The 15396-nt window shown below is 40.5% G+C and overlaps 1 protein-coding gene across 1 annotated transcript in view; it reads right to left on the bottom strand.

The window, feature by feature from the left end:
• Positions 1 to 6237: 6237 nt before the first annotated feature.
• LOC128659458 (carboxypeptidase O-like) overlaps positions 6238 to 15396 on the bottom strand; it is a 68134-nt gene continuing 58975 nt past the window's right edge. The window contains exons 12-13 of the mRNA XM_053713083.1: positions 11027 to 11283; positions 6238 to 6444 (exon numbers count right to left, since the gene is read on the bottom strand). Coding sequence (XP_053569058.1) covers positions 6238 to 6444; positions 11027 to 11283 — 464 coding nt within the window. The remainder of the gene's footprint in view (positions 6445 to 11026; positions 11284 to 15396) is intronic.

Consider the following 15396-nt stretch of genomic DNA (forward strand, 5'->3'; position numbering starts at 1 on the left):
GCAGAACACTGCGCTTCGTAGGGGAGTTCAACCCCTTAGTATTTAGAGTGGTGAAGTACAGCGAAGAAGAATGGGTCATGTTATTGAAAAAAAAAGGGACAATGGAAGGGATGCTGGGAGGGGTATAGTGTTTTCCTAGGATACCAAGACAGCACCCACCGTGAAAAGGCAGTAGGCTAAAAACCAAGTATCAACAGTCTCTAGAATACCCCGCTTCTGAAAGAGAAACAAGTGGTATTACTTTGAAATGGTAAAGGGACTGAGTATTACAAATCTGTGTTCAGGCATTTACTAAGTAAACTAAGTTTTATACTGGGGTTGATGAGTTTATCTGTTACCGTCTATGAATCGGATGGCATTTACCTGGCCAGAGTAGTTATAAAGAAAACGTTAGGCACAAATCTTGAGCCTTAAACTATAAAAAATATAGTGGGGAGCAGGAATATTAATCCTAGTGCAGAGATAGGGTGCGCCGTATAAAGTGCAAATGAAGGGGAATCTACTCACTCCCTGACTGTTTAGGTTAGGGGAATCTCAGGGAAGTGTGCAGTTGGTATGTTACTCTGTAAGCTTTAGTTTGCAAAGTCATTTAGATGTCAGTTAGAGCTATCCTCAGGGTAAACAAGTGACAAAATCTAATCCAAGCTATCTGTGAGAGTTTATGGCATATGGACCATTTGATAGCATTACACATACATTAACGCACTAATTAAAACATGGCTCCTGAGATTAAACCAAAACCTTTTTGTTCTAAGTAGTAGTTTGTGGGCTCTTCCCCATTAACTGGAGCATAAACACAAGCATAAAAGTGTGAACAATCTTATAACTTTTGACATTCCATAAACAATATTTTGTAAAACTTTGTTAAAAAACCACCAATATATATCTCTAAACCACAGGATTCTTGGAGGGGCACAATAAGTACTGTCTGAGCATGAGGGAGTGCCAGGTCCTATGAAATACCTAGTGCAGAAGAATCTACTCACTAAGTAATCTACTCGGGGATTGGTCATTCGCTAGATTAAATAAGCCCTTAAAACCAGATGAGAGTTGCCTCCCCATCAATCACAGCAACATAGTGTCTACTAGGCTCCACAGACATTTTAGTTGATTAAGGTCACCCCTAAGCATCCTTGCTATAAGATTAAAATTTATCCGATACATGTATGGTCAGAGAGACCATATTCCTATTGTACAGAGGTTCTGGGCCATATAGCCTGTCATGTGCCACGGTGTCCAGCAGTTATCCAGTTACACAGGCTATGAAGACTTGTGAGGCGGCTGTTAGCTTTCTATATTACTTCTTTAAGCATGGTGATGCCATGATTTTAGGGTCTCAGTAGAGTAGAAGGGTTGCTTTATTTGGGGACAAATCTGGAAGATTGGTATGTATGTCCCCTCTCAGGGATTGAAACCTAGTCCCTAGCTAGGGTTTACACATCTATTATGAACAACCTGTTAGCTATTAACATTTAATAGCTCTTAGTTACCAAACTTAGCTAGGTAGATAAACGATACTTTTCTGAGAGTCCCCTAGTAGTCATAAATGTACCCGGTCCCGTGGAATACTTATATACCAAATCTACTACTTCTTATTAATGAAAACATTGAAGCTAAACAAAAAAGGAGTATTATAGGTGTATCAGGTGTGCTAGTCTGCCCCCCCCTCACCTCAGTATATGGTGCCCTGACCTGGAATCAGTCAGGTTGCTGCACTGAAACAGTCACTTATTTTGAAGAGGCCAGGGGGCCAAGACAGAGTGGCACACCCATCATTCAAAGGAACCCGGAGTCCACTAAACCCAATAAGCATTTACTAGGTATGTCCCCCTGCAAATCCCGAGGCTTTCCACAGCTAGGTATTATGTTGATTCTTAAGCTACGAAATATGCAAGGAGGACCAGCAGCCTTAACCCCATCTTGGAATAGTTATGTACCATGTGAATTGGCTTCTTTCAGGAGGTCTAAATATTGTGTACCTGTCTGAGTTGGATTAACCTGGATAATGGCTCTTAGCTTATAGTGATACATCTGTGCACACCGAGTTGCTGAAACATGAAAGCCCCAATGAAGTACAGACCAGCCCTCCCTGAGAATACCCTCCCACCATAGCAATTCAGTAGCAGTTACATAGCCCCTAGAGTATAGGAGCCATGTAATGGCAAACATTAAACACAGGCATACATTTATTATATACTGCTATACCCCAAACTCCCTACATCTCAAGGAATTAGTTCTCAGTTTCCCCCCAGGGGGCCAAAGCCCGACCGCTGACCACCAGAATAGCAAACCACATAGTACTGTACTAATAGTTGATGGAATTGCGTCTTTTGTTAGAGGCTAACCTGTAACTAAATATTGGTGTGTCTCCTGTGATCAGTTCTCAGCCTCCCCCATGGAAATAACAGAACTATAACCATCCACATGTGTTAAACATAAGTCACGTATGAACCTTGCGTAAGTGCAACACTGATAGCTAGCATATATAATAATAACATTTCAGGAGAAACCCAGCAATGACACACCCATGGATCCCGAGTTGCTGAGACATGTTTACCCCGTTGGAGTAAAGGGCAGCCCACCGCAAGAATACCCTCCCACCACAAAAATCCAGGAGCAGTCAACCAGCGTATAGAGTATAGAAGCCACACAATGGCAATCGCGTAAGTGCAACCTTGCGTAAGTGAAACACTGCGTAAGTGCAACACTGATAGCTAGCATATATAATAATAACATTTCAGGAGAAACCCAGCAATGACACACCCATGGATCCCGAGATGCTGAGACATGTTTACCCCGTTGGAGTAAAGGGCAGCCCACCCCGAGAATACCCTCCCACCACAAAAATCCAGGAGCAGTCAACAAGCGTATAGAGTATAGAAGCCACACAATGGCAATCGTTAAATACAGGCATACATTTGTTATATACTACTATACCTTACACTCCCAGCATCTCAGAGAATCAATTCCTGATTTCCTCTCGGGGGGCCAGAGTACGACCGCTGACTACCAGGTTAGTAGACCACATGGTAATGTACTAATAGTTGTTGGGATTACGTACTTTATTAGAGGCCAACCTGTAACTAAATCTTTGTGTGTCTCCTGCGATCAGTCCTCAGTCCCCCCTGCGGAAAAAAAAGGATCATAACCAACCACATGCATTAAACGTAAGTCACGTATAAAGTAAGTGTAACACTTATAACTAGAATATATAACATTTCAGAAGCATGAAGGCTGCAGCCCCATCCCACCCGCACCGCCCCGCGGTGTCCTGACTCAAAATCTGACAGGTCTCGGGTAGCATTTACCCTCCTATGAAAATAAGGCCTCGCGGGTGGGACAGATCAACACCCCCAAAATTTAGGAAATATAGATTCCCACAATACATTACATCATGGCTCTTTCAAAGTCATCTTCCTGGGGCTGGTACTTATCACTTATCTGAGGGTGAACCTCTCGCCACCGGCTCCCTCACAAGTGAGTCTCTAGTTGGAAACTGCTGCAAGAGTGAGTCCATATCCATGGACTGATGTTTCCCAAAAGATGGTCTCTGCGGTAGAGGGCACCATTCAGAAGCCAGAGGCCTGAACTCTGAGGAAATTGGTGGTGTCAAGTCCTCTTCTCTATGGAGGGATGTCGCTCTGTCATTCACTGATTCCTCAGGTTGGGACCATTCCTTCAAAAGTTGCTGTCCTTTTGACGGGGTGTCTGCACTGAACATGCGGCCTTCTCTATATATGAGGAGCCCCACTTATACCTGATGCCTCTTTGTCTCAGGGATTTGGTGATCTCCCTAAATGTTCCCCTTTATTGAATAGTAAACTGTGATAGGTCTGGGAAGACTTGTATGTGTTGAAAGCGCTCAGGTAAAGTAGGGTTAGAGAACACAGCTTTCATGATCTGTTCTTTGTACGTGAAATAATGAAATCTGGCAATTATATCTCTCGACTTTTCCAAAGAAACATTTTTACCTCTTGGCAATCTATGGACTCTATTGATCATTATGTTGTTTGGGGTCAAGGGTGCTTTCAGAAATTCACAAAACTCCATCAAAAATTATCTCAGATAAGGTGCTGCAACCTCCTCCGAGATGCCCCTGATGTCTGCCAGTTTTGCCTTCAGGGAATCAATCATGTCAACTAGCACCTGGGAATGGTTAGAAATATTAGCCTGCTCTACTTCTAGATACTCTTGTTTCTTTTCTAGCGTTTCCACCCTCTCATTGATTGCACTGATATCCTTTCTCAAGTCAGCTACTGACCCTTTAATAGCCATTTTGAGTGATTCCTGAAGGAGATTTAGCCTTTGTGTTAGGGTTGTGACTATATCAGATGCCATTATAGTCTCCAATTCAGGGGCTGTCTGAGTTTACTGTTTTATTTGAAGCAAATAAGTCAGAGTCTCTTTTTTCAGCAGGTCCCTCTATTGAAGTCTTTGCTCTGAAGTGGTCTGCCACTGATTTCTTTATGTCAGAGGAGTGTGCCACCTTCTTTTTAGACCCTTGCGGCATTATATAATTACTAGGTATCTGTCTGGCTACAGTTCTGATGGTAGATCTCAGTCGAAGATTAGCAGCAAATTGGGAAATGTTGTGAATCAGTACCAGTGGACTACATGAGCTCCTCACACTTTACTTTTCTTGATTTTTTCTGCAGCCCACTTCTTGCACCCTGGCCAAATGAGCCCAAGCTTGTTTATACGCTCATCTTAATTTGTAGGTAGACTGTTCTCTGAAGCATATGGGACAAGCCTTTTCATGGTACGTGTAATCAATTAGCTTTCCTGCTGTAACGCTATCCAGTTTTGGAAGGTCACCTATAAATCTTTGGACTATGTGTTCTAGATATTGGTTCAGCTTAGACACATTTGTGGATGGTTCCACCCTGAACCACAATGAAGATCAGCACTATAGGTGTAGAGTCCTAAGTAAGCCCACCAACCCAGGAGGGGTTAAAAGATCTTCAGCCAGGAGGGGTTAAAAGATCTTCAGTATATCCCACCAGCAAAACTATCACTGATTGTATGGGTTAATGGGATAAGCTTCTATGCTATTAAGTGGGCTTGTTATATAGACTCACTAGGCCTTTAGTCGTTACTGCTGCGTGACCGCTCACAAACTGCAGGGACTGCCTTTGTTCTGGGATGTCTTCACAGTGTGTTACAGGAATAGATTCTGCTTAGTGTGGTTGAGTCATGCTTGAAGGATAGCTACGAGTTGGCCTGCCTTCTTTGGAATGTTTTGGCACCAGTGACATTAACAGAGTGGGTCTAATGTAAGTGCAGGTGAGTATAAGTGATGCATCACACTTATGGACCCAAGATGGCGATTCGCGCCAAGAGCCGCCTTTATCCTCAGACGACCTTCCACTGTCTCCCAACTCTGCCAGAACACCTCACAACCAGCCAGAAACCTCTATCCCCTTCCGAATTTGAATTATTGTAGCGGCCCTCTGCTGGGACCAATGCAGCAGACCACGCTGGAAGGTGAAGGCAACAAGACTATTCTGGATGGCGGTGCTCTGTATGTCACGGTGATTCAGTTCCCGGAGGTCTGTAAGTTCTTCAAAGCTCGGAGTATATTGTCAGTAACACAGTAACAGTTAACAACTCAGCCTCCCCATGTAAAGAATACTTGGCAGTCCCCGTCAGCAGGACCAATATCCAGGTTGGCAGGGTGAAGTTCTTAGGTTATGTTGAAATAATAGCCCCAAAAAGTCTATGAATAGTTAGAAGAAGCAAGTTATTACAAATTGTGGTCAGTTTACAGCCGGACCTAACTTTTTAGTACACTTTGAAGATAGATATAGCCGGAGCTATGTGGCAACATGTCTTTTATCACAGCTAGTTAGCTCTGCCCCAAGGTGTGTTTTATTTTAATGTCACTCTCTCTCTAGTCTAGTGCACTCATTATAAAGTACAAGGTTAAACAAGGTTCGCTTACATAAAAACTATTCTATTAGACTGATAGACTGTGAGAGTATTTGAAAAAACAAATGATTAAAGCAAAAAGATTGCCATGAAATTCACTGTGCCCTTCTCAAACTAACATGTCCCACACTGACTCTCAAGGACTTACATAATTTAGCAATAAAACGTTATGTCCCAGGTTCCTCTACATCTCCCCAGCCCACCCTGATTACTGCTGTCCAAGCTTGGTAGTGAGTGTGACAGATAGGAGTCGGTTACAAGGGGTGGGAGTCGCTTCTGCGTAGGGACGCACTGAGTTTGTTATCCGGGTCAGGTCTGACAGCTGCTGGAGGAATTAGCAGAGCACACTGAGAAGGATCCGCTCAGCATACACCCATTGCAGATAATGGCACTACCCCTAGGATGACCTTCAGCCAGGGACACAAACACTCGAGCAGGGACCCGCCTGGGGGCACACACAGGAGTGACAGCCACTGTGCAGTTACAGGGAGTGTCCCAGGGCAATACTACAGTTAACTTTTAGCAGATAGCTCCCTTAATGCAACAATTTACTCAGGTAAGCAGCTTTTTGTATTCAAAGTAACTGTAGGGACACTTTTTCTTCTACCCCACTGTAACTAACTCTTGATTACATAGCTTTTCTACAGCAAATACTGCAGTATGGATAAGATTATTATATGTGGCAGTTTCCCCAGGAAAAATCAGATATTTCAAACTATTGTCCCCTTTATCAAGCTAAAGGCCACCCATGGTTAGTCGTCCAGGTTACAACCCATGCAAAATTAAAAGCAAAATGGACACTAAACAGATTTGATTCATGTCCCTGCTGCCTTAGATTGAACCTGCCCTGGTTTACACAATTTTGCATCACTTATGAGGGAGATAAATAATGTCTATACACTGCCAAATGGACTGCAAATGTATATACTTTTAATAATTGTATGAAAAGGACTTACACCTAGATTACGAGTTTTGCGTTAACAGGGGTGTGGTGCTAACGAGCAGTTTATGTTCACCGCTCACTTGCAGACAACGCTGGTATTACGGGTTTTTAGAAATCCGACGTTAGTCGCAAAAAAGTGAGCGTAGAGCAAAATTTAGCACCAAATCTGACCTCAATACCAGCGCTGCTTACGGTAGTGGTGAGCTGCTAAAATGTGCTTGTGCACGATTTCCCCATATGAATCAATGGATTGGCTATCAGCCAATGGAATTCTATCAGCCAATCGGAATTGAAGGGACGCCATCTTGGATGACGTTAATTAAAGGAACCTTCATTCTTCAGTCGGCCGTCGTTTGAAGAGGATGCTCTGCGTCGGATGTCTTGAAGATGGACCCGCTCCACGCCGGATGGATGAAGATAGAAGATGCCATCTGGATGAAGACTTCTGCCCGTCTGGAGGACCTCTTCTGCCCGGCTTTGATGAAGACTTCTGCCCGTCTGAAGGACCACTTCTGCCCGGTTGGGTGAAGACGTCTCACTGTAGGGTGATCTTCAAGGGGTTAGTGTTAGTTTTTTTTAAGTGGGGATTGGGTGGGTTTTAGAGTAGGGTTGGTTGTATGGGTGGTGGGTTTTAATGTTGGGGGGGTATTTGTACTTTTTTTTTACAGGTAAAAGAGCTGATTACTTTGGGGCAATGCCCCGCAAAAGGCCCTTTAAAGGGATATTTGTAATTTAGTGTAGGGTAGGGCTTTTTTTATTTTGGGGGGCTTTTTTATTTTGTTAGGGGGATTAGAGTAGGTGTAATTAGTTTAAAAATCTTGTAATTATTTTATTATTTTCTGAAATTTAGTGTAATTAATTGTATTTAGTTTAGGGAATTTATTTAATTATAGTGTAGTGTTAGGTGTAATTGTAACATAGGTTAGGTTTCATTTTACAGGTAAATTTGTCTTTATTTTAACTAGATAGTTATTAAATAGTTAATAACTATTTAATATCTATTCTACATAGTTAATTAGTGAATTGTAGTACTTTTATTTAGATTTATTAAAATTATATTTAAGTTAGGGGGTGTTAGGTTTAGGGTTAGACTTAGGTTTAGGGGTTAATAACTTTAATATAGTGGCGGCGACATTGGGGGCGGCAGATTAAGGGTTAATAAATGTAGGTAGGTGTCGGTGATGTTAGGGCAGGCAGATTAGGGGTTAATAATATTTAAATAGTGTTTGCGAGGTGGGAGTGCGGGGGTTTAGGGGTTAATATGTTTATTTTAGTTGCGGCGATGTCCGGTTCAGCAGATTAGGGGTTAAAATTTTTATTTTAGTGTTTGCAATGTGGGGGGGGGGGGCTCGGTTTAAGGGGTTAATAGGTAGTTTATGGATGTAAGTGTACTTTTTAGCACTTTAGTTAAGAGTTTTATGCTACGGCGTTGTAGTGTAAAACTCTTAACTACTGTCTTTTAAATGCTGTACCAGTCTTGACAGGAGAGGGTTTACCGCTCACTTTTGGTCAGACTCGTAATACCGGTGCTATGCAAGTCCCATTGAAAATATAGGATACGCAATTGACGTAAGTGGATTTGCGGTATTTCCGAGTCTGGCCAAAAAAGTGTCTGTACCTGCAGAACTCGTAATACCAGCGGGCGTTAAAAAGCAGCTTTGGGACCTCTCAACGCTGCTTTTTAACCCTAACGCACAATTCGTAATCGAGCTGCTAATTTGTTATGGTTTAAAATAAGACATATTAAAAATGACTGCAAAGTAAGGTGTTTCACAATGGCTCAACATATGCAAAGAGGGTGTGGGGTTGTGGATGCAGTGTGGGCAGGTGAAAGATGGGATCAGTGGTGAGTAACATTTTGGCATGGCTAGTAGCCTAGGACTTGAAATTTTGAGCCCCCTGTATGTGTGTGTATATATATATATATAAAGAACATTTTCTTCTAATTGAAGAACAGAGGTATTTCAAGTATTTTTATTAGAAAAACTCCAATAAAAACATTCAATTTGTTTAAAATGGATATTTTATTGTGTCAAGGTGTTTGACTGGGAATGGCGAAAAGGATATATACAGTATACAGTATATATATTCCTCTTGTCTAAGGAAGGGGAGTATGTCCCCGAAATGTCACACTTGTTTCAACTAACAACTTTTCTAAAAAGACCAGAGAGTGCCTTCTATCTCCACATATATTGAACCGCTGGCATCCTTGCAGATGAAAAATAAGGTGAGAGTGCTCATTTCTGGACTTTATATATATGTGTGTGTATGTGTACAAATGTATATATGGGTGCACATACAAATCTACACATATAAACACAAATATACACAGGTATACACATATATACATATACACATACATTTATATTTTTGTAGCCTAACACTTTACGTCAGCTTTCAATTTGCTCTAACACATAACTTTAAACTTGTAATTTGAGCTATGTTTAGCGCGGCTGTTATATCCATTGAAAGTATAGGGCGATCTAAAGGGATATCAGCTGGGATATTAATTCTCTGTTAATTCTTATTTACCTTGGACTTATAATACTGTACTAGCACACCCTGGTTATGAATAGCACTCCACATGTAATCTATGCCGTGTTTTGCATGACAAAATGTAAAGCAAAGCTGTTTACATTTAAAATGAATCTAATACAGCAGTATTGGTTGTGTACCTCCGGCTAATCCTCATTGGATGATAGTGACTTCCTACTAATGTTCATTGGCTACTAGGTACTTCCTTTTACTTATCATACACTGATGGCTGGTCCTGTTAATAGACCAGTGACTATTAGTATGAAGTAAGAACAGATAGTGCAAACGCTGCTTTCATGCAGATAACAGAACATTTTTGAGGACTGTGTTCCTTAAATGCAAGGTATAAATAGAGGTGAACTACAATCTATAAAAGAGTGTATATGGCCTAATCAAATTCAAGTTGTAATGTTAATAACTTATTGCAAAAATAAATTGTTTCCTAAATGTTAATGAAGGTTTTTGTTGTTACTACCAATTTTTTAATTTACATCAATATATTTTTTTTAAATGATCTTAATTCTATTATTTTAAACGACATCTTTTGGAAGTGATTTTTATTTAATCTTTGACAGTGTATCTAAGTTCTTGAAAGAAGTTTCAAATTACCAGACAAATTTAGATATCAGAATTTTTTATTCAATATATATCTTCATGGGTATCTAGGGGGCGGGGCAAATGACCCTTACCCTGGAATGTTTAGCCTTATATCAGAATTTTTTATTCAATATATATCTTCATGAGTATCTAGGGGGCGGGGCAAATGACCCTTACCCTGGAATGTTTTGCCTTATATCAGAATTTTTTATTCAATATACATCTTCATGGGTATCTAGGGGGCAGGGCAAATGACCCTTACCCTGGAATGTTTTGCCTTATATCAGAATTTTTTATTCAATATATATCTTCATGAGTATCTAGGGGGCGGGGCAAATGACCCTTACCCTGGAATGTTTTGCCTTATATCAGAATTTTTTATTCAATATACATCTTCATGGGTATCTTGGGGGCGGGGCAAATGACCCTTTCCCTGGAATGTTTTGCCTAATAAGCAGTATTTTTACTCTTTTGATACCAAAAATGCATAATTATTTTAAATAATGTGCAGCTCATGTGTACAACAAACTGCATATTACCATATTACCATTACTATGCTTGTGCCATTTTTTTGTTTTTATACCCTATTGGAAATATTACCATAAACATATCTGCCCATGTAATTCTAAATTGAACTTGATTTAATTGAAGCACTGTCTACTATTTGTAGTTTTAATCTAGATTTATCATCTGAATTATTTTTTAGGAATAATGGGATGTCCACCTTTACACTACCAAAGCATATATTTTGCAACTTTTTTTTATCAGTGCTTACCGAAAATAAGATATTTAAATGATTCTAAGATCATTACTTTATTAGGTTCCCATAAAATGCTTTCAGTGGAATTTAAGGGTACAACATTTGCTCACAAAATACAAAACAAGGTTTCCATCTTTATTTAAATTACATACATTACAGTTTTATACCATTAATATATTTTGAGATTAAATTTTTTCTTTTATTTGTTCAGTCGTCAAAATTGTTCTCGCCTCTGTCTACAGTTAATTTTAAAATCATGAGACATATGTGCTAATAATACATGACAAAAACAAACTCATCCATAGACCTTCAGAGAATATGCTTGTGGCACTGTTGAAGTACTTTTCATTAATATGCTCTAAGATTGTTATCATTCCATCTGTAGTCTCTTCACAGGTGGGCTTAATCTGGTTTTCAGGAAGCTGAAATCCATAGGTACCATTGTCTCTCAGCTCAAATGTGTAAGAAAAAGGAATTCCAAGATCAGTGGCCCAGTCCCTCGAAGACCCTGAGTTGCTGTCTGTAAAAAATAATGATAAAATAGCATGAATAGGAAAAACATCTAAAATAACTGTAGTTAGTAGTCCAATGAGTCAAAGTAGCATATCTTCCAATATTTCCCAGGTGCCATCTGGGCCTGAGAGGCCTAGGCTGAGTGAGGAGACTGGTAGGTAGTACTTGGGGAGGACATAACAGGTTTGGGTGGAATCAAGGGTCTTTGAAGCAGTGCATGAAATGGGCACACCTTGGTTTCATTTTGGAAACTGTGACATTTGTAGAAAACGGATCATTGCAGGAGGGCATTGAAAAAGAACTTGCTAAACTGGAAAATCTGGCATAATTATGAAAATTACAGGGAACCATTCAAACATTAAAATGATGGCCTAGATTTAGAGTTCGGCGGTAGCCGTCAAAACCAGCGTTAGAGACTCCTAACGCTGGTTTTGGCCGCCCGCTGGTATTTGGAGTCAGTGATTAAAGGGTCTAACGCTCACTTTTCAGCCGCGACTTTTCCATACCGCAGATCCCCCTACGCCATTTGCGTAGCCTATCTTTTCAATGGGATCTTTCTAACGCCGGTATTTAGAGTCGTTTCTGCAGTGAGCGTTAGAGCTCTAACGACAAGATTCCAGCCGCCTGAAAATAGCAGGAGTTAAGAGCTTTCTGGCTAACGCCGGTTTATAAAGCTCTTAACTACTGTACCCTAAAGTACACTAACACCCATAAACTACCTATGTACCCCTAAACCGAGGTCCCCCCACACCGCCGCCACTCGATTAAAACCCTAATCTGCCGACCGCCACCTACGTTATATTTATGTACCCCTAATCTGCTGCCCCTAAGCCCGCCGACCCCTATATTACATTTATTAACCCCTAATCTGCCCCCCACAACATCGCCGCCAGCTACTTAAAATAATTAACCCCTAATCTTCCGACCGCAAAGCGCCGCCACCTACGTTATCCTTATGTACCCCTAATCTGCTGCCCCTAACACCGCCGACCCCTATATTATATTTATTAACCCCTAATCTGCCCCCCTCAACGTCGCCTCCACCTGCCTACACTTATTAACCCCTAATCTGCCGAGCGGACCGCACCGCTACTATAATAAAGTTATTAACCCCTAACCCGCCTCACTAACCCTATCATAAATAGTATTAACCCCTAATCTGCCCTCCCTAACATCGCCGACACCTAACTTCAATTATTAACCCCTAATCTTCCGATCGGAGCTCACCGCTACTATAATAAATGGATTAACCCCTAAAGCTAAGTCTAACCCTAACACTAACACCCCCCTAACTTAAATATAATTTTAATCTAACGAAATAAATTAACTCTTATTAAATAAATTAATCCTATTTAAAGCTAAATACTTACCTGTAAAATAAATCCTAATATAGCTACAATATAAATTATAATTATATTATAGCTATTTTAGGATTAATATTTATTTTACAGGCAACTTGGTATTTATTTTAACTAGGTCGGAACAGCCAATAGAATGCGAGCTCAATCTGATTGGCTGATTGGATCAGCCAATCGGATTGAACTTGATTCTGATTGGCTGATTCCATCAGCCAATCAGAAAATTCCTACCTTAATTCCGATTGGCTGATAGAATCCTATCAGCCAATCGGAATTCGAGGGACGCCATCTTGGATGACGTCCCTTAAAGGAACCGTCATTCGTCGGGAGACATCGGAAGAAGAGGATGGATCCGCGTCGCCTGCTTCAAGATGGACCCGCTCCGCACCGGATGGAAGAAGATAGAAGATGCGGCTTGGAGAAGATGTTTGCCGGTCCGGATGTCCTCTTCTTGCCGGATAGGATGAAGACTTTGGAGCCTCTTCTGGACCTCTTCAGCACCGGATTATGGATCGCCAACCCCCGCTTGGGTTGGATGAAGATCTTGGAGCCAGGACGGATCGGTGAACCTGGTATGGTGAAGACAAGGTAGGAAGATCTTCAGGGGATTAGTGTTAGGTTTATTTAAGGGGGGTTTGGGTTAGATTAGGGGTATGTGGGTGGTGGGTTGTAATGTTGGGGGGGGGTATTGTATGTTTTCTTTTACAGGCAAAAGAGCTGAACTTCTTGGGGCATGCCCCGCAAAGGGCCCTGTTCAGGGCTGGTAAGGTAAAAGAGCTTGTAACTTTTTTAATTTAGAATAGGGTAGGGAATTTTTTATTTTGGGGGGCTTTGTTATTTTATTAGGGGGCTTAGAGTAGGTGTAATTAGTTTAAAATTGTTGTAATATTTTTCTTATGTTTGTAAATATTTTTTTATTTTCTGTAACTTAGTTCTTTTTTATTTTTTGTACTTTAGCTAGTTTATTTAATTGTATTTATTTGTAGCAATTGTGTTTATTTAATTTATTGATAGTGTAGTGTTAGGTTAATTGTAGGTAATTGTAGGTAGTTTATTTAATTAATTTATTGATAGGGTAGTGTTAGGTTTAATTATATCTTAGGTTAGGATTTATTTTACAGGTAATTTTGTAATTATTTTAACTAGGTAACTATTAAATAGTTCTTAACTATTTAATAGCTATTGTACCTAGTTAAAATAAATACCAAGTTGCCTGTAAAATAAATATTAATCCTAAAATAGCTAAAATATAATTATAATTTATATTGTAGCTATATTAGGGTTTATTTTACAGGTAAGTATTTAGCTTTAAATAGGAATCATTTATTTAATAAGATTTAATTTATTTCGTTAGATGTAAATTATATTTAACTTAGGGGGGTGTTAGTGTTAGGGTTAGACTTAGCTTTAGGGGTTAATACATTTATTAGAATAGCGGTGAGCTCCGATCGGTAGATTAGGGGTTAATAATTGAAGGTAGGTGTCGGCGATGTTAGGGAGGGCAGATTAGGGGTTAATACTATTTATGATAGGGTTAGTGAGACGGATTAGGGGTTAATAACTTTATTATAGTAGCGCTCAGGTCCGCTCGGCAGATTAGGGGTTAATAAGTGTAGGCAGGTGTCGGCGACGTTGTGGGGGGCAGATTAGGGGTTAATAAATATAACATAGGGGTCGGCGATGTTAGGGCAGCAGATTAGGGGTACATAGGGATAACGTAGGTTGCGGCCGTTTACGGAGCGGAAGATTAGGGGTTAAAACTGTAATGCAGGGGTCAGCGATAGCGGGGGCGGCAGATTAGGGGTTAATAAGTGTAAGGTTAGGGGTGTTTAGACTCGGGGTACATGTTAGGGTGTTAGGTGCAGACGTAGGAAGTGTTTCCCCATAGGAAACAATGGGGCTGCGTTAGGAGCTGAACGCTGCTTTTTTGCAGGTGTTAGGTTTTTTTTCAGCTCAAACAGTCCCATTGTTTCCTATGGGAGAATCGTGCACGAGCACGTTTTTGAGGCTGGCCGCGTCCGTAAGCAACTCTGGTATCGAGAGTTGCATTTGCGGTAAAAATGCCCTACGCTCCTTTTTTGGAGCCTAACGCAGCATTTGTTTTAACTCTCGATACCAGAGTTAAATTTATGGTGCGGCCAGAAAAAAGCCCGCGGAGCGTTAACAGCCCTTTTACCGCCGAACTCTAAATCTAGGCCGATATTTGCATGAATAAAGATTTAAAGAACATTAAAATACTTTTCTGTTTTGATTTTAAAAGAGAACAGTTTAAAAATAAAATTACAATTTCGTTGTAACACTCATCTACATAAAGTAGATAGCCAAACCAGTACTGAAACAAGAATCAGCAGAGGTAATGGTATATAAGAGTATATCGTCAATCTGAAAAGGGAGGTAGGAGATGAATCTCTACGACCGATAACAGAGAACCTATGAAATAGATCCCCGTTAGGATGACCATTGCATTCAATAGGTAATACTCTCTTCACATCCCTCTGTCATTCACTGTACTCTGAGAGGAATCGGGCTTCAGCATGCTGAGAAACGCATATCAACGTAGAAATCTAGCACAAACTTACTTCACCACCCCCATAGGAGGCAAAGTTTGTAAAACTGATTTGTGGGTGTGGTGAGGGGTGTATTTATAGGCATTTTGAGGTTTGGGAAGCTTTGCCCCTCCTGGTAGGAATGTATATCCCATACGTCACTAGCTCATGGAATCTTGCCAATTACATGAAAGAAATATACTGTATGCTTGTTGA

This window comes from Bombina bombina, chromosome 1, assembly GCF_027579735.1.
Source record: "Bombina bombina isolate aBomBom1 chromosome 1, aBomBom1.pri, whole genome shotgun sequence".
Taxonomy (NCBI): domain Eukaryota; kingdom Metazoa; phylum Chordata; class Amphibia; order Anura; family Bombinatoridae; genus Bombina; species Bombina bombina.